The sequence below is a fragment of the Hibiscus syriacus genome, unplaced genomic scaffold (assembly GCF_006381635.1).
Source record: "Hibiscus syriacus cultivar Baekdansim isolate YM2019G1 unplaced genomic scaffold, ASM638163v2 tig00116975_pilon, whole genome shotgun sequence".
Classification (NCBI taxonomy): domain Eukaryota; kingdom Viridiplantae; phylum Streptophyta; class Magnoliopsida; order Malvales; family Malvaceae; genus Hibiscus; species Hibiscus syriacus.
In genome coordinates, this window is record NW_024063499.1 from 250,558 (window position 1) to 270,213 (window position 19,656).

The window sequence follows — 19,656 nt, forward strand, 5'->3', positions numbered from 1 at the left end:
TTAACGATGTCGTCGCTACGCGGGGAGTTTGTACCAGGTGATCTTTTCATCACGTGGCACTTTTATTATACACGTGCCTAAATTCCACATCTAGAACTTTATTTACTATTTTTTAATTAATTTAATAGAGGAAGAGGATAGCGCAGAGAACAGTTTACTGACATCCCGAAAACCATATAAACATGTTTCTGCACTACTCAACACTACATGCATGCACTCTCTCCTCACTCAACCAGAAAATTAATTTTACATACTACAATTTGGATGGATTTTCTTCTTTAAACAAAAGGGAAAGGATAATTTGAAAAATATATCATTTTCGGAAAATTTTTACTTTGATCCCTTTAATAATTGCAATGTTTTAAATTAATACAATAATAAGAATGCATTTTGAGCCCTTAAATATTTTTCTCATTTAACCTCACCTTTTTTTTTTATGATTTAGCCATTAAATTTTGACATGTCCGATGATACAACAATAAATATTATATTTTGAAGTAATCATAAAAGAAATGGGTATTGTTGTCATCCAACGTACGTAAGGGAGAGCAGCGACATGGAAAGAAACGACAGGTATTAGGGTAGACAGTCGAAGCGTGGGGTCTAAAGGGTTGTCTGTTTTCATCAGATATTTTTTTGGTATATCACCGGTGATCGGTATTATTATCGATCTAACATCAGTCAGATTATATTTTTTGATCTAACACATTTAGCATGAAAGCGCGCCCCTGCACCGCGCTATATGTTGATTTGACGTCACGTGGGTATAGCGCACCCTCTGCCCCGCGATATACGATGATCTGGCGCCACGTGGGTATAACGCACCTCCTGATCCGTGCTATACCTAGATATCTGACAAGTGGGGTATAGCGCGGTGCAGAGGGCGCTTTATACCCCTAATTACTAACCCTTCACGTCCTCATCCTCCCTATAAATATTCCCATCCTCAATTACTTTTATCACACCAAATTCTCTCAAATTCTCTAAATTTCTCTCAAATACTATCTTTTTAAGGTATATTTTATAATATTTTTACTATTATGTTTTTACTTTATTTAATATTTTACTAATATAATTCTTTTGCAGATATATAATGGAAGACAATCTACTTTGCTCAGATGGAAATCATATATCTCTACACTTTGCTGATACGGTAACATTTTAACGTTTTAATTTAATTTAAATTATTAGTAATATTTAGTTGATTTATTTAATGCATGATTATTAGATTAAAAATTAAATATCTCGACATTTTGCTGATACGGTAATATTTTAACGTTTTAATTTAATTTAAATTATTAGTAATAATTAGTTGATTCATTTAATGCATGATTATTAGATTAAGAATTAATTTTTGTAATTATTTATTTTTAGGAGAAGGACCGTGTATTAGATCCTTTTATTAAGAATCTTAAGTTAATGATACCCAGCCGTGTCTTGCCGTATTTAGTAGAGGCTGGATTCGGTTACTAGGTAGATATCAGGGTCACTGTAAGATAGAGTCAGACCTGATTTTTGCCTTAGTAGAACGGTGGAGGCCGGAGACCCACACATTCCATCTTCAGTGCGGAGAGTGCACGATCACGCTTGAGGATGTTTCTATGCACCTGAGGCTTCCGGTGGATGGAGATGTGATATCGGGGATAGCTTCCGGTTCTTTGACTACTTTGTGTCAGGATAGTCTAGGACGTGTCCCGTAAAATTTTATCGGAGGTAGGATATCATTAAATTGGTTAGATGCCAATTTTCGGGAGTTGAGCGCAGACGCTTCTGAGGATGAGGTTAAGATATATGCACGGGCATGCATACTGCAGCTGATAGGAGGGTTGCTGATGCCGGATAAATCGCGCATCCTAGTTCACTGCATGTGGTTGCGACATCTTAGCGACTTTCGTCTAGTCGGATCATTCAGTTAGGGCTCGGCAGTTTTAGCTTTGCTGTACAGAGAGATGTGTGGAGCCACTGACTACAGGCGTAATGCTATTGGCGGATGTCTCCTGCTGCTGCAGTCTTGGACATGGTATCGATTGCCCTTTTTATGTCCCATTGTGAAGAACCCATTCTTATTTACACTACTTCTGAGGTAATTATAAAACTGATTTTGTATATTAATAATTTTATACAGTGTATAATAATATTTTTCCCTTGAATAGGTGGTTTACTGATAGGAAAAATCATCAGGAGCTACCTGATGATTTAGAAAAAATTAGGGTGCTAATCGATCAGAAGACTGGCACACAGGTATGAATTTTAATGTTTAAAAATCGATTTTAGATTATAGTTATATAATTAGATTATTATTTTGATAAAAATTATATATTATTTGTTTTAGTTTGAATGGGTGTCATATTCTACTGATGATGTGAGGGCGGTGATCCCACCTGAGTTGAGGGTCCATCAGATGTTTGGATGGCGATGGTCCCTCTGATCTGTTATGCGACCGTCGAGTGGCACTCCACTGATCGCGTGCTCCGGCAGTTTGGTTGTTTTAAACCAATTCCGGAAGCACCTCGCAATATGGACGAGTTGCATAACTTAGATAGATGTGGCAAGACAGATACAAATTGGCTGGTAAGGCATCATGAGTGGGTCGTGTTGTGGGAGGATCGACATCGGCGCCTTCCACGTAGAGAGCCCATTTTTACTGACTTCTTGATGTATGTTGAGGATTATTATGAGTGGTTCAACAGTAACGAGAAACCGTTTCTACTTCCCGAGGATGCACGATGGTAGACCTTTCCACGACGTCGACAGAGACGTTCACCGACACAGCACCATCGTCCCCTGACTCGTAGACGGAGAGCATGTGCTTTCGGTTCATCCTCAGCTGCACCAGCAGGACCTTCCCAGCAGCTACCGCAGCCGTATATGATATCGCAGCCATATATGATGCCGCAGCCATATATGATGCCACCATCGCCTTTCCATTACCAGATGCCGCTGCCGCCGCCTTCACCTGGTTTTATGACCCCGCCACCGCCACCGTCACAGATGACCCATCCTGGAGGCTATTATGGGTCTATGTTTACAGATTCGACTTGGGGTTCATATGCTGGATATTTGGCAGGTTCATCCTCATCACCCATGGTCGCAGCACAGACACCTCTTGTACAGTTTTCACACTCAGCGATGTCTGGATTTTCCCAGTTTTCACATGCCGATGGGATAGTCAGTCATATACCTCTAAGGTCCTTATTCTATGGAGGTGCTTCATCGTCATCAGCTCCTCATCAACCTGATGTACCTGCTCAGAACGACGACGACGATGACGACGACTATGACGAATTGACGATGATGATGACAGCGAGGAGTCAGAACCAGTGATACGAAGAAATCCTCCTCGAGATCGACAGCCACCACCATGCGGAACACATTCTCGACGCAGGCATCGATAGATTTTTTTTATTATATTTGTATTTACTTTATTTTGTTTAATTGTAATTTTTTATTATTTCTCATTTAATACTTACTTTATTTTGCTATCACATGAGAGCATGGATACTTCAGAGCTTGAAAAAACCCGCAGTCGCACGCTCTGTCCCTTAGATTTACTCTTAACGACACAACTTCAATCCCTTAAAGAGGTCGGGGCAACTCTGTGACACGAAACATTTCATGCCTTCTAGAGAAACTTGTTACAGACATTCCATTTGATGCATCAATTTTTTTTTCTGTAGATCTGCAACTAATCTAGGGTAATAGACATGACCGCCTTGCATCCAGGTTTGAGCTTGTCCCCCGAGCTTCGCAAAAAGCGCCCCCAAACGAAAATATATAGTTTTTACCAAAGCCGCTACAGGTAAGTGACATGCACCCTTTAAGGTTGAATTGATTGCCTCAGCCAAGTTGGTCGTCATGTGTCCATATCGATATCCACCATCATATGCGTTCGTCCACATTTCTTTATCGATAAGGCTGATGTAATCGTATCCTTCCTCGCCCGTAAATCTTGAAGCATTGATTCAAACGTTCGAGGAAGTAGTTCGTAACCTGATCAAAAAATATATAACTTACTAACTTGCTTTCTTTGCAAAATTAAAATGATCAAAAAATGTATAACTTACTAACTTGCTTTCACTTACCCATACTGCGATTGTATAGCTGAAATCAACACTGCAACAGCTATATGAGAGCTTGCTTTTACCATGGGCATGATGGCTTGACATATCACTTCAGAGTCCAAGTTCGGATGATCTTGGTTGACCCCTCCAGCACAACATGTGTGAGGACCGTTGTATATTGTTAGTTCCCATATGTTGTCTTTCCTCTTCATTTTCGATACGCGAACCATCCAATTGCATTCGTTTTCACGTCGGGCACAGTAGCATACATATTTTTCGGTCGTCGATCGGTTGACTCTGGACTGAACAGAATTTCAGATATTGTAATTTTTTATGGCCATCATCGCTTCTTCTTTGCTTGAAAACTCCATGCCTAAAGATAACTCACCATTATTTATTGATGAGTAATATCCATAGTCATCGAGATAAGGCATATCCGCAAATTCTGGCCCGTACATTGCACCATAATCAGCTTCATACATGTGTGCAGGAGGGTCAGTTTGTGCCACATTTCCTGGAACTTCATCATCATCGGAGTTGAATTGCGGTGATTCTGGGTGAATTAATAGTCCAGTCTCAGCACCATCCGCACCAGGCTCACGAAGCGGTTCTTCTGGTGGAGATGATGGTTCCTCCATGCTCTCCACATTTAGGTCGAAGAACCTACTACTTGCACGCCTTCCCCTTGAACTGAAAGGCATATCGACATTGAGATCGAAAAAGCTCGCAGTCGAATGCCTCCCCCTAGAGCTTGAAGCCATCGTGTCAAATGGAAACTGCACAGATGGTTACGTCGATGGCATCTCCATATGGTCAAAGAAATTTGCAGATGAATGCCTTCCCCTTGAACTGGACGCGGTGTTGCCATACGGATTGTTCGTGTACCCAACTCGGTACATATCGTAAGGAGTTGCGGATGAATGTCTCCCCATTATGGCATTAAAATCATTACACATTATTGTAGTCGGGCTGTCAATTTTATCAACTTGTTCAGCCAGCCTATAGTGTGAGCTTAAAGATTGACCCCGAACAGCACGCACTTGAACAAAATGTGCATACATCTCAATAGCGGCGTCTGAATAATTACTTTGAGCTTCAACCATCATTTGAACATCATCATTGTTCGAAAGTTCGAACGCTGTATAAGTTAATGGCAACAATGATGTTGGAAATCTGTACTGCAACGACGACATTCTTCTGTTACTTCCAACATGAATCTTCCTCGAAATCTTTGTTATTAGCTCCTCAAGAGTTATGTTTCTCTTGAATAATATTTTAACATGCTCATTTGATACGAAAACAATGCCGGTTTCATTTTCTCGAATTTCACCATCATAATAAACAATAGCTGAAAGTCGCGCCATTCTTTAAGTTTAAAAGTGCGGCAATATTATATCTGCAAAAAAAATAACTTAAACAAACCTGATTAAATAAATTATATATGAACAAAAATATAACACAATAAATTTTTTACACATCAACGTAAATAATTTAAATAATATAATTTTATATTATTACCTGCACCACAAAACTATTTCGACATATGCTCCCGCTTTTCAATTTTACAAACATAAAAATTAATTGAAAATAATTAATATAATATTTTTTTCAAATAATGATAATAAACAATAAGTATAATTAAAAAATTATAACAAAATTACCTTATAACGAAAAATCGCACGAACTTCTAAATCAAATTTGAGAAGATTACGAGAATTATTACTCGCTGACGGAATTGTTGTATTAATTTATAAGAGAGGAGAGATGCGAGGAGTTGTGAGCCGGAGGAGTGTATTTATAAGCATATAAGGCGCGGTACCTGCACCGCGCTATATGTAATTATTCAGAAAAAAGATATAGCGCGGATCAGGGACCGCGTTAAATATAATTTTGGTACGACGTATAGCGCGGCCCCTGATCCGCGCTATACCCCTACGTGGCGTATAGCGCGGATCAGGGGACGCGCTATACCCACGTGACGCCAGATCACTGTATATCGCGGGGCAGGGGGCGCACTATACCCACGTGGCGCCAAATCAACATATAGCTCGACGCAAGGGGCACGCTTTCCTGCTAAGGGTGTTAGATCGAGAAATATAATCTGACCGGTGTTAGATCGGTAATAATACCGATCACCGGTGATATACCAGGAAAATAGCCGTTTTCATAGCACCACGGGCTTATGCTATACGTCATGCATGATGATCTAACGGGAGACGACGTTCTACTTGTCATCAGTCGATCTCTTTCTCACATACCGCACCACCGTGTCAATGAACAACAAAGCAAGTCCTACAACTCCACCTCTATAGGCGTAAACGAAGTCAATACTTTCATAAAACAGATAAATAAGTTGTAAAACATATTTTAAGTAATCGTATTTATCGATAATCTTATTGAATTACGATATAATTTCATTTTTCGTATCAGACCCATCCACAATCCTAGCAAGTGGCAACCTCAAGTTTACATAACGAGGATGTTTCCTGCCTTGTAAATTTCGACTGTTTATGAATGAATTCACCGTTGACATGCAGACATTGTTTAAAATCCTCGACTTCTTGGAAAGTTGCTTGGTCAAATATATACTAATAAACACAAATGCTCCAGTTCTACACATACCATAAGTAGAAAACAAGATTAATAGGGGTCGGGATGGTATGGGTAGAATATTTTTCACTCTAAAACTCGACCTAATCCGATGTCATCCTTTGGAAAAAAAAAATTACCCAACCCAAATCCATTTTTTTAAATGACCTTATAAAATTAAGTTGAAACCCATTGGATTCAGTCAATTATTAATTATTAAATAATAATTGATATTTTTTTCTTTAAAAAAAGCATCGGTTGCAACAAAAATTCATGCAAATTGTACAAGAGATAGAAGGTGCTCTTACATCATAGCGCCATTTACAGGACATATTAATGTCAGATCAGCTCTATCAATATAATGGTTATATATAGATTATACATCAGTGGTCCTTTATGGCACCTTACCATATGTTAAAAAGTTAAAACATGATCTTCCTGCCACCTTCATGGCAGAGATTTTTAAAATTAAACACCTATGATCTGCCCACTCGGGCTGAATTGCATCTTCATTGAGTAGCCCAAGCAAAGTCCAACAGGTGAAGAAGTTATGCTATCAATTTGTTATTCTATATGAATCTTGAAACCTTTTTTATCTATTAAACGACACGGCTTGACTGGGAACTGCCACATTTCCAAGATCACCATTCAAGCTAATCTGTTGTACTTCTGCCGATGACAGTATCTTTATGCTCTGAACACAGCTTACAAATTCTCTGCAAGGAGAAATAAGGATTAATAGAAACCAAAAGTAAAGGTTAAAAAGAGTTCCGATTGGGATTATTTACTTACTCCCAAGGATCATCACCAACTAGTAATATGTCGTTTTCATGATCCACATAAACTAATTTCCAGTCAGAACTTTGTGGATCTTCCAGCTGCCCCTCGATTCCAAACACGCGAGCTAGATCGTGCCTGAGTTCATCGTATCCTTTGTAATGGGTCACATCAATTGATCTTCCAACCGAGCCACGCTTTTGCACCTTCATTATTTTGAATCAGCGCCATAGATTTAGACACGATGAAAGTTGTAGATTTAGACTACAAGACGCATAATAATACGGGAGGAGAAATTTGACAGAGGAATAGAACAAAAAGAATAAATGAGGAAACAAGCATAACCATAATCAACAGGGGCTATGCTATATACCTTTGTATATGTTCGCATGCGTTGAGTTTGGTTGGCACACAATCCGCCATTTAGAACTCCTGTGTCATTGATGGCAACATCATTAGAGCACCCGGTCTTGAAAGGTGTGTTCAGCACACCAAACGACTGAGAGCTTATTGCAGGAGTAGACAAGTCTGCATCAATATCTCTCGAGTTGCCACCATAACTAGAAAGTAGGTTTTGAAGATCCTTTTGAGAGTCATATCCCCTTGATAATAAAGTGTCAGGTGCCAATCCATCAATATTAGCTATAAAAGGAAGATTGTTCCGAGGATGTGACTGAACATCACCTTCTAGAAAGATAGGGAGGGAGAAATTATGCTGGGCAGTGCCTGCATCTAGGCAGTATGATGTTCCAGAAGAGGATGCTTCTAATTGATCTGTCACGGTACTTTTGTACTTTGACAGTTCTGATCCTCTAGAGGTGGGTAGTTCATGTTTGATTCTTATATCAGGCTTGCTCTGAAGCTCTTGAACCGGGGTACTTTCCAGCTCGACAAGTGGATCCGTCACCAACATGGATGGTACTTGCTGGTTTTTGTTTAGAAAGTTAAATTGGGAAACCTGACAATTATTTGTCGAAGGTGAGGTTGAACATGATGGTGCATCGCCATCAGTAAGACCAGAATGGGTTCTCATAGCAGTATGAGGCTTGTTATGAACTTGAGGCATTGATGTTGAGAAGCCATTGCTGCCAAGGGGTTGTGATGGGCTCTGTGACAGTGGCAATTGCTGCAATGATTGGTTTTGATGATGGGTTGACTGTTGCTGCTCCATTGGTGGCTGCAGCAGTGATACAGCTGGGGAGAGAAACCGTTGAGATGACTGCTGCTGTTGCTGTTGCTGCTGCTGCAATTTCTGTAACAGTTGTAATTGAAGCTGCTGCTCCAAGAAGCCCTGCTGAGACAATTGCGGCATCTGTGGCTGCTGCTGTGTCCTCGGGGACAAGCTTTGTTGCAACAATTGTAGTGGTGACTGCTGCAACTGTTGTTGTCTCTGAATGAGGTTAGTTTGCTGATCCATCTGTTGCTGAATCTGTGTATCTTGCGGTAATGACATCAAAGGATATGAGGTTTTAGTGGAAGAGTGGATAGTTTGGACAGACTGGCTATTACTCATCAGCAATTGTTGCTGCTGAAGCTGCGAGCAAACAGCTGGCTGATGCAAATTTTGATCTGGGATCTGGTTAGTGGAAATGATTCCATTATTTACTTGAGATGGGAGGAATGCCTGCTGTTGCAACTGCTGCGGTGGTTGCGTCTGTTGTTTTTTTTGTTGTTGCTGTAGCTCCTGCTGCTGGGGAGGTGTCTGTGATTGTGATTGTGGCAGCGGCTGTGGCTGAGTCTGAGGCTCAAGCTGCTGCTGTGGTTGTTGTGGCTGTTGTCGCTGCAATTGCTGTAGGGATTGCTGCTGCTGCTGTTGATTTAAAGGAGTCTGCAATAACTGCTGAAGTTGCTGCTGTTGGGCCCATGCCATAGTCATTTGAGGCAATGGGTTGACTTGGTTTGTATTTGCTTTGTTAAATTGCATAATTGACGCAGGTAACCCGGGAGCTTGGAAATTCAATAATTTGGCAGGATCATCGGTGCCAACGCTATTATGGAGCGGATTTGAAGAAAACATTGATGGAAAGAATCCTGATTGAGCAACTGGAAACTGATTATTCTGTTGCATGCTCATCCACTGAACTAAACTCAAACCAGGGAAGATTGAACTAGGAGCATCTTTCGTACCAAAGTCATCTCCGAGCCAGGGCATAGCTCTCCTGAAGGCTTTCTCCATATCAGACTCGTCATCTGCAAAACCTCTTAAAAGGTTAAAAACTAAGTTCTTGAATTTTTCCTATTACTTGTCAATGTTTAAAGTGAGATATGTATGGCAAATATAATTTACCTGGCGTCCCTGATTGCTTGGGAAACCGGGGCATGAAAAATGGAGGTGGACAAATGTAGAAAGGAGTTATGACGGGCTCAATGTCCCAAATTGAAACTCGGCTTGGCCGCTCACCAGCTGTAGATTCATCCCATCCAACCTGTTGAGAATAAAAAAGTAGCCCCAAAAAAATAATAATAAGTGGTATTTCCTCCCTGTGCAACAACACTTTGACTTCTATAAGCCCCAATAGGTAGCAAGTTCACATGATAAAGTGATGTATTATGAATGACACAACCATGATGTAACTTAATATCTGCATGTTAATAATGCCTAAACATCTTCTGACATAAAAATGCAAAATAAAACAGAGGCTAATATTGGCATTAAGGTTGTCAGTAAAAATACCTGAAGATTACGCCACTGTGAATTTTTCCATCTCACAGGATCCAAGTCGCTGATACCAGTAATGGTACCCATGTACTTGCGTACTCCAGACTCCTCGGTTTCAAACATCATTCTAAACCGCATGCCAAGGGAAGCTTGGGTATACATAACTTTGTTACACTTCGCTAAGGGTATCACAAACTCGGAAGGGCTTGCCCTGTCAAAATTAATAAAATCATTTCAGACCTTCAATTAATATCCTTTTTTGATGATTAGAAATATAACAATGAATCTATATACTACCAAATGCAGCATACCAATACCTTGGATTATAGAATATAGTAAACGAGCTGTTATTTGCCGCAGCATGAGCTGCAGCAGCAAGGATCCCAATATGCATGCTATCACTAGAAATTACTGATGAAGAAAGAGCTGGCTGCTGTCTATTTGCACGCCTTGTACCCAAGAGAAGTTGAGACTTCTCATCTCTACATTTAAGCAAAGAATTTCAGTTGAGATGCAAAATGAATAATCTATTGAAATTCCGTGGAATGCATACAAACATATAAAGTCTGTGCATGTGTGTGTGTTGTAGGTATGTATGTATATGAATCACACCTTATGAAAAGGACGGAATCACCAGCGAAGAGTCGTTTCGTGCTAACAAAGACACTCCAACCAGTAGTCAAAAGGTGCCTCTTTGGTTGACCTGCAAAGAAGCAATTATGCATTTAGATATGTTATTCAAATGCTTATAAACATTAAATAAGTAAACTACCTTAATATGCAGAATAAATTGCTATGAATGATTAGTATCACCCTAAAGCATTACTAATGAAGATTAAGTCAAATTTAAGTGAACTATGAAACTGTCTAATCTTTACCATCAATGTTCAAGGAAAAAAGGAAAATGGCCATTCTTAACTTGACTACTTCCCAAAAGAAAATGAATTTCTTCTACACCAAAATGTTCCAAGTAGCATGGAAGTTAATAAGAAACACTAATGACAAGAAAGTATTGATTACTTAGCAGTATCTTGAAGAGACCTATACCTCGATAAATATGTCTAAATGTCCATGTATTGTCATGTAAATCTTTAGCTACCAGCTCCTGTGCAGGAGGTTGCATCGAGAAATCCTATCAAATATCATCATTTAGATTTTAGCGAAAACAGACACAAAATGCTTCCATCAGACCTCATAAATCCTAAAATACGAATCTAAAATTGAAAGTTTGTAAGCACCAGAGGAGGGAAGATCTTCTCAGCTGCTCGGCGAGGCACAGAAAATCCACCATGAGTGCTTGTGTCACTCGCTGTAAGTGTCTTGCAAAAGAGCTCAGCAGGCTGACGGCTTTGCTTGAGGGCCATATCAGATGCCAGTAATGCTTCCTTGTCATACTATACAAGAATTATTTTAAAGATTCATCCCATATTTCACAACATGTGAAAATTGAACCCCAAAACAAAAGGAGGCAATTCTGTAATATCCATGAATTAATTCTCAAATTGAATAGCTGACCTACTTTGTTCACAGGTTGAAGAGTCATCTGGGCATACACCTCATCTGTTTCTGGATCAGCCTGATTCAAAGTTTAAATAATCGAATTAATTATCAACTTCATATATTAATCATACAACTCCCATCATTTTGATCATTACAAAGTTATCGTTATCCAATAACCGTGCAGGATCCTACACGTATTGTAATATGACTCGGCACCCAACAATAGCTTCCTAGAAGTAGCCAATACAATCACAAACTAACCAGATAGCACATGGATGCGCCAAGTACCTATGCCAAAAAATGACTTGGCAGTTAAATAGAAAGAAAGTCTAAAATATGAAAGAGATATGGTCAATCCAAAGTTGCTGATACATGCACAAAACTCATTTAGGCAAAACCCCTTTCCCTTTCAATGACCCAATTTACAAGAAACTTGGGATAACGGTGCTGCGGTTTTGCTTACATGCAATGTTACATTATGGAGCACGCAAATCAACTTGGAAGGAAGGTTAGGGTAGCTTGGTATGAAATCAGTCTGCTTTTGCATTGATGCTGCAACCTGGGAAAATATATATCATAATTAGAGAAAATTCCATTAAAGGCAAGATTCAGCGAAATAAAAAACATTCAACGGGGATGAATGAGGAAAACAGCTCACTTGCTCGCTGTGACCTTGCGGAAAGTAAAAAACCAAACTTCCAACTGGAGGCAAAGAAGCAAGTGGTCCAGCACAAGCATGCCATAATTCTGAATTGATATTCTTCCGTTCTGTTGCTTTCAAAAACCGACTAGAATTTTAATCAAACATCCCAAGAATCAAATACAACGAGAAAGTCATAAAAATTATTAAAAAGCATCCAGTTGAAGAAAAAAAAAATTCCCAATATCCAGAAACTCCCCAATTGCCTGGTATCCACAATTAAAAGTTACCATGAATATTCCTATGTAACACTTTATATTTGAACTTGACACACGCGCACATGTATGTATGTATGTATGAATGAATGTATTGGTGCATCCTTCGGTTCTTTTTCACCTTCAATTTGCAAATAACGATTGATCCTAAAACTTCCCCCATTAAAATGAGTAAAGTTGATACTCAGCACAACCTAAACTTGCTTGTTTCCATTTGTATCAAAATGAGATTTCATAGGATTTCTCAAAAAAGATATGACATTTTACATTGACAAACGTAGAACATTGAAACAAAACTAATACCAAGTAATAATTTATTAAAACCAAAAACAACTCAGAGGGAGGGATCTGCTTAACAGAGGAAGACAACCACTCAACCAGACATACAAGGAAAAGCCAAAGACCATTTTGACTAAAAAAAATGAAACTAAGTTAAAGGAAGAAAAAGTGAATGAATTAAAGAGAAATCAGACCTTCTGCAGAATTTGCCATAAATCCACTTGGCGGAACCTTCATGCTTACAGTCCAGGGTCAATTTGAAAAAGAAAAAAGAAAGAAATTTTCTCAAGGAATCCAATCACTTGTTTTGCTCCAACAAAACACATAAAAGAGATCAACTTTTTTTTCACCATATAGTCACTTCAAACTCTTTTAGCTAATGAAACCACAACGCTTCAAAAAGAAACATCCATTCTTGCAGCAGCAACCCTTTGTAGGAAAATCAGTACAGACGCGCTTAAGGAAACGCCGCAGCTTCCATTAACATTCAAATCCCAGAAGAATCAGAAACCCCAACTTAGACGGCAGACCAAAACCTTGTTATTTTCCCGAACAAAGCTTTCTCTTTGATTAGCTTCGTGAAAAGCTTTGATAGTACTTCAAACGAATAACAAATCAGATTCCACAGTTGAATCAGTTAAAAAAAACTAACTGCATGGAACACTAACGACCGGTTTCTAAAACTGCTCCTCGGCTAACTTGAAGTTCATCATTTTTGGTATTAAAAAAATACAAAGAGAAAAAAGAAAGTAACTTTATGGGATCAGGGAGAAAGGAACACGCTTGTCGACGGGAAATCAGAGAGCCGAAAGCCAGAGCAAAAGAAACAGCTTTCTTTTTTTATTTTTCCTTCAGCTTATAATTTGTGAAACATGCCGACTTATAATAGACCGTGAAGTTTGAACAATGAAGCAATCAGACCATGGTCAATTCAACGAAAGAAAAGAAAAGAAAAGTTACTTCTTTTAATTAAATTTTAATCGTTGCGCGTGGTGTAGGCTGTTAAGAGGAAGACAATTTATATTGGTAGATCATTTTCGGTTTTCACCGTTCAGGAGATGCAGGGTCGCGCGTGCAGCGTCGTGTGCGTGCGTATGGCTTTGTCTCCTTGGACTTGGAGTAAAAATATTCTATAAACTAGTATCTGGTACTTTAAATTAATATTTTTTTTAATTTAGTCCTTATATCTTTTACACTTTATTTTAAGAATTTGGGTCTTTTGTTATTGTTATAACAAAACAGATTTAGAACAATTATCAAGTTTAAATATTTATATGGATTAAAGAAATTTAAGAATTAAATTACTAAAAATAAATATTTAGGTAGTTTTTATTATACTACGATAAATATAATGTAATGGTAACTGTTTAAAGATTATCAATCATTTGACACGAAACATTCATATTCATGCATACGTGATGTTTAAACTCGAGACTTCAAAACCAATGGATAATAATAATCTCTCAACAATTGAGGTCGATTGGTTCGTACACTATATGAACTAAATATACTTTATCTATTAAATAAATTAATTATTTGATCACTTTATAGGATTAAAAATAGTTATAAAATGTTGTTAAGAATATCCTATGTAATAATAGTACTCCATCCATCCTCCTTCCCAAAACACTTTTCATTATTATTTTTAAAGTTTTCCATAGGCTTGATGCCTCTCTCTCCAGCTTACCACTGTTGTACGCCGTAGATTGGGCTGTTAGGGTCCACCATCTGAAAAAATCATTTCCATGATTTTTCCTTTTTTGGATCATAATCATCATGATCTCCTCATGACCAAAAATCACAAAATAAATATTTGGTTAATTTATTAAAATGAAGTACTATTTTTTAATTAGTTAAATAAATAATATTAAAATTATTAATTATAGAAATTACATTTATTTTTAACACATAGTACCACGTGAGATATCAATATATATGTTTTTTTTATTGGATTACACGAAAAGATGCATATCGTAGTATATATTTTTCATAAAATCATTCGAGATGAGAATAGGAATGGCAACGGGTCGGGTTTGGGGCGGGTTTTGCTCGTCCCGTCCCTGACCCGATCCCATACGGATTTTTTATCGGGGCGTCCCGTCGGGGATTTTTTTTATCCGGTCTCCGAATCCGACCTGAAATATTATACCCAAACCCGAAAATATTATATATATAATTAATATAAAATATTATATATATATATATATATATATAATCCGGGCGGGAATATCTTACCCCGAACCTGGCCCGAAAAAATACCAAAAAAAATGTTCGATACTCGACCCGACCCAACCCCAATTTAACCAAATTTCAAATTTTTCCGTCACATTCGAGTCATATTGACATCTCTATATGAGAAAAGCGTGATGGACCAAATGCATTTTCAAATTAAAAGTAAGGAATTCTAAGAAAGGCGCTTCTGCAAAACCAAAAAAAATATCACTAAATCATGTTAAGTAAATATTTTTTATTATTGAAGTTTTAAAAGCTACATACCATTATAAAATAATCATTATATGATAAAAATAGTAATATTTTTAAATAACTATTGAAAATTAAATACGTCAACTGTTTTTTAGTTAGGTATAACGATAAAATTAGTTTTTAATCAGGGCAAGTGTCTTGTTCGTTGAACATGACAGAAATAATAAATCTTTACTTAGAAGAGAGTTGCCAGTGCGACAAGTGGATTTTAAGTCCTTCATTAATTATATCAATTACGTAGCTTATTTTGACGTTAAAGTTGTAAATAAATTATAAAATTACCAATTTTACAGAGAATTTGAATAATTTAAGAGTAAGTTATAAATTTCATAATTCAACTTTATTTCCACTCTTATTTTAATCATTGAAGTTTAAATTCTTTTAATTTATTCATTAGATTTTCAATTTTTTCCAATTTTAATCACTCTAGTATTAAACTTGTTGATATGGGCTTTATTGATATGGAATTCATTTGTAATCCATGTCATTTTTTTTAATTTTATTTTCTTCCTCCAAAGATAAAAGTTCTATAGTTTCGTCTCAATGCTAATCCGGCACTGCAATTACCATTCTTCAACGTCTTCTTTGACCACTCAATATATCGACCAACTCGTCTCATTTTCTCCTACCACTATATCAGTTTAGATTTTATCTAAATCATTTTAAAACTCATAAACTCATCCTTAAATAAAAAACTCATGAAACCATAAACTATTGTGATATATAATATCCACCATTTGGTTAATATGAAATCAATATATACAACTTGCTTCCTCCTCCACTTCTCTACCATAGAGATTTGAAAGAAGATGTTTCATCATCAAAAATCAAAAGAAATTTGAAAATATCAAAAATTTCCATAAAAACGAAAAAAATTATGATAATTTCATATTATTTTAAAAAATGCTCAATCATAATATTATTAAGTATTTAACGGTGTAATAGCTAAAACAAAAAAATCCAGAGAAAGAAAAAGAAAACCATTTTTTGTTTAATTATTATTAAACTATAAAACATTGATATAATATAGTAGTAATATTTGGAGTTAAAAAAAAGGGCTAAGAAAATGATGTTTCTATGTATAACACTGGGAAGGGCCCACTAGCCGCAAAAGCAGGAGATCTTCACATGTCACAAAGTTTGCTTTATTGATTCCTCCTTCGGGCATCTATCATTATACATCAATTAAAGCTAAAACTTTTACATAGTTAATTGTTGTTTTAAGCAAAATAAGGCTAATGTAAAATTAATAGTCTACATTATACATAAAACTAATTCTACGCGTTCAAAAAAAAAATCAGTTAAAATATATGTCTAATATTTTTCTCATTATACTTTTAGGTGTTCGAAATATACAAATCATTAAAAAAAAATACTATTAGTTTACATGTGTCACACATATAAAATTTTATTAGAAAAATTGAAAATTAAAATTTATTTTTAAAAACTCAATATTTTATGAAATTATCATAAAAAATTAAAATCTCGAAAAATCTTAATTTCAATATCTTACCACCGTTGGTTGCCACCAACATCATCAATCGACCGAAAGCCCAAAAACATGTGACTGCATGAACCCCCACCGACCGAACCCTCATTCTTCATACGTGATTGCAACATAAAATTGATGATCACATCGTGAAAAAACCCTTCCAACCGATCGTAAAATCTTATATTTATACGGCTATTGGGTATTCGGCCAATCACGAAAATAAAGAGTTTTAGTTGTTGGGTGATTGTCCGAGAAAACAATGTTGGATATTCAGCCGATCGATAGTGTTGGTGATCGTCAGTTGTGCTAAAAGACTAAAATTAATGTTTTAACATATTTTGAGTTCTTTTGGTATTTTTATAATTTTCTTTTGTTTTTTAAATACATTATAATTGATTTTTTAAAATAATATTTTTTATAAACATGATACATGTCACTTAACTACTGGATTTGATGGTCGTTACAGACTTACGGTCTATACACCTAAAAGTGTAACTTTCAAAACATTAGACACTTATTTTGAGCAAAAAATTATTTAAACACCTAAAATTAACTTTGGATATAACATGGACATTTATTTTTATATTAAATCACAAAATAATAATAATAATAATAATAATAATAATAATAATAATAATAATAATAATTTATGAACATTTTGATAATATTCAAAGAAGTAATTGAAGTGCTCTTACAGTTAATCTAGACAAGTGAAGATCCTGATTTTGAGCATCCACAGTGTAGGATCCTGTCTTTTCGTATAATTTTTTAATTAAATAATTTTTATAGAAATAACAGGATTAATTAAAAACATAAAATATTCAAAATTATAATATACGCGTAAAATAAACATTTAATTAAGATTTTTTTCATAATTATTGACACAAAAATTAATCACTTAAAATTACACAATGATCATATAAGAAAAAAATTTAAAAACAAATATGAATAGATATAACCGCATTTAGGGATGGCAACTCAACCCGAATCCGACGGGTTCCGACCCGACCCGACCCGATCAGGTCGGATTTTTTTTAAAAAAATTTGGGTTCGGGTCGGGCCAGTCCGAGTTTTTTTTAAATGCACTGTTCGGGTCGGGTCGGGTCGGGTTTAGGGTAAAAAAATCCGACCCGACCCGACCCAAAAAATATATATAATTTCATCTTATATATTTAGGGATAATTACAATAATATCCCTCCATATATATTTTTTTTCAATTAAGTCACTGTTTTCATTGAATTAATTTTTTTTTATTTCGGGTCGGGTTTCTAAGTCATATATTCGGGTCGGGTCGGGTGAAAAATTAATTTTGTCGGGTCGGGTCGGGTCACGGGTGGAGAACCCTTTCTTCTCGGGTCGGGTCGGGTGGCCCAAAAACCCGACCCGACCCATTGCCATCCCTAACCGCATTTGTATACAAATCATAAATGAGAAAGAAGCTATTGAAAGAGCATCGATAAAGTGCAAATCACACTCGAGCAACATGAGAAAACAATTCACAAACATAAGTTGTGTATCAAAATTTAATTTAAGGATCCAAAACAATAAAGATCAACATGATAACAAATAAACATCATATTCTCAGTCGTTGAGATGATAAATCCAACTTCAAGAACAATGATAAACAAAATCATACCAAGGCAAAGGAATCATATTACAAAAACAGGAAAAAACGTGTCATAAAGGTACAATTATTAAAAACTAAAGAAAGTAAAAGAAAAAAAAATTTGATATAAAAAAATAAAAAAGTACTGGCGACGACGACCAAAATTAAGATTAGTATTGCCACTAGTCAACCAATAATGAAAAAAAAGAAGATAAACATCTGTTTTTTAAAAAAAAACTAAACTTTTTAAATTAAATTATAATTATAAATAAAAAATTAAAGTAAACAAAATTTATTTTTAATTATATAGGTTAGTTACATATGACATTTCTAAACTATTATTTAGATTCTAGTTTGGTTATTAAAATGAGAATCTTCCATTATTGCATCTGTAAATTTAGGTCATTAAATTTTGGTCACTATACTAGTATTTAATTTACCTTGTATGTATTATATATGAAAGAATTGATTTCCAAAAAGAATAACGATGACCCTTCTCAAAAAATTTACTATTTCCCTAATTATTAAATAGATCTTTAAATTAATAATATAAAGTTTGATATTTAAATTGTTTTAGGTATAATTATATGATTTTTGATTTATTAATCGACTAATTCGGATCAGGTATTGCAGAGGTAAAGATAATCCTTCCAATCTAATTTGTTCCATTCATAAATGCTAGGAACCTCTCACATTGCCTTAAAGGATCTAGTACCTCATCCCATTAAACCAACTAATTATTAGTAAAGTTTGATATTTATAACAGGATGTGTTATATTTTAGCTCAATCATTATTATTATTTTCATATTTTCCTATTCAAATATATCATAAAATATAACATAGTAAGGATAGATATGCTTTAGGATGGCCGAGTTTTGACTAATTCAAACTCGATTGAATATTATACCTTTTCACTTATCATTTAATCCGATTATAATTTGGGAAGATTTCGTAATACCTGAAATATTATTTATTTTATGAGATAAAAAGTTACATCCAACTAGACACAAATTATATATATATATATATATATATTACTTTTATTTAATAAAATAGAGGCATGACTAAAAAATATGTAGACAATTAAATATTATTATAGTTACCCCTAAATATATAAAAAATATTCATATTATTATTTTAGTTCGATCAAATATTATTTTACCAAAAATTCAAACATGATTGATCTTATTCTTCAAAAATTTTAATCTAAATTTAATTTTTTTTATTTTAAAATTTAACCTATAAAATTGAACTAAATTAAAACCAAAATCTGTTAAATCTAAATTTCATAC

General features: G+C 35.6%; 1 protein-coding gene across 2 annotated transcripts; it reads right to left on the minus strand.

Annotated features, from left to right (window-relative positions):
* Window positions 1-6,911: 6,911 nt before the first annotated feature.
* Window positions 6,912-13,390, minus strand: LOC120192415 (auxin response factor 7-like). 2 transcript variants are annotated; one of them, XM_039195199.1, is made up of 13 exons: window positions 12,975-13,390; window positions 12,245-12,354; window positions 12,050-12,145; window positions 11,606-11,662; window positions 11,325-11,480; window positions 11,134-11,218; window positions 10,699-10,789; window positions 10,404-10,568; window positions 10,102-10,297; window positions 9,715-9,853; window positions 7,801-9,617; window positions 7,443-7,633; window positions 6,912-7,366 (listed from the first exon to the last, which is right to left on the minus strand). In XM_039195199.1, the coding sequence occupies exons 1-13, from the start codon at window positions 13,015-13,017 to the stop codon at window positions 7,243-7,245; spliced, it is 3,270 nt and encodes a 1,089-aa protein (XP_039051130.1). In that variant the 5' UTR covers window positions 13,018-13,390; the 3' UTR covers window positions 6,912-7,242. The 2 variants fall into 2 exon arrangements, with proteins under 2 accessions (XP_039051130.1, XP_039051131.1); XM_039195200.1 differs by lacking the exons at window positions 12,050-12,145; window positions 12,245-12,354; window positions 12,975-13,390 and adding an exon at window positions 11,848-12,038.
* Between the last annotated feature and the right edge of the window lie 6,266 nt (window positions 13,391-19,656).

Coding starts and splice junctions, on each gene's coding strand:
- LOC120192415 (XM_039195199.1), bottom strand. CDS start 13,017: ATGAAGGTTCCGCCAAGTGGATTTATGGCAAATTCTGCAGAAG. Junction 10,790..11,133: donor ATTTAGACATATTTATCGAG/GTATAGGTCTCT, acceptor GCTTCTTTGCAG/GTCAACCAAAGAGGCACCTT. Junction 7,367..7,442: donor GTTGGTGATGATCCTTGGGA/GTAAGTAAATAA, acceptor TTCTCCTTGCAG/AGAATTTGTAAGCTGTGTTC.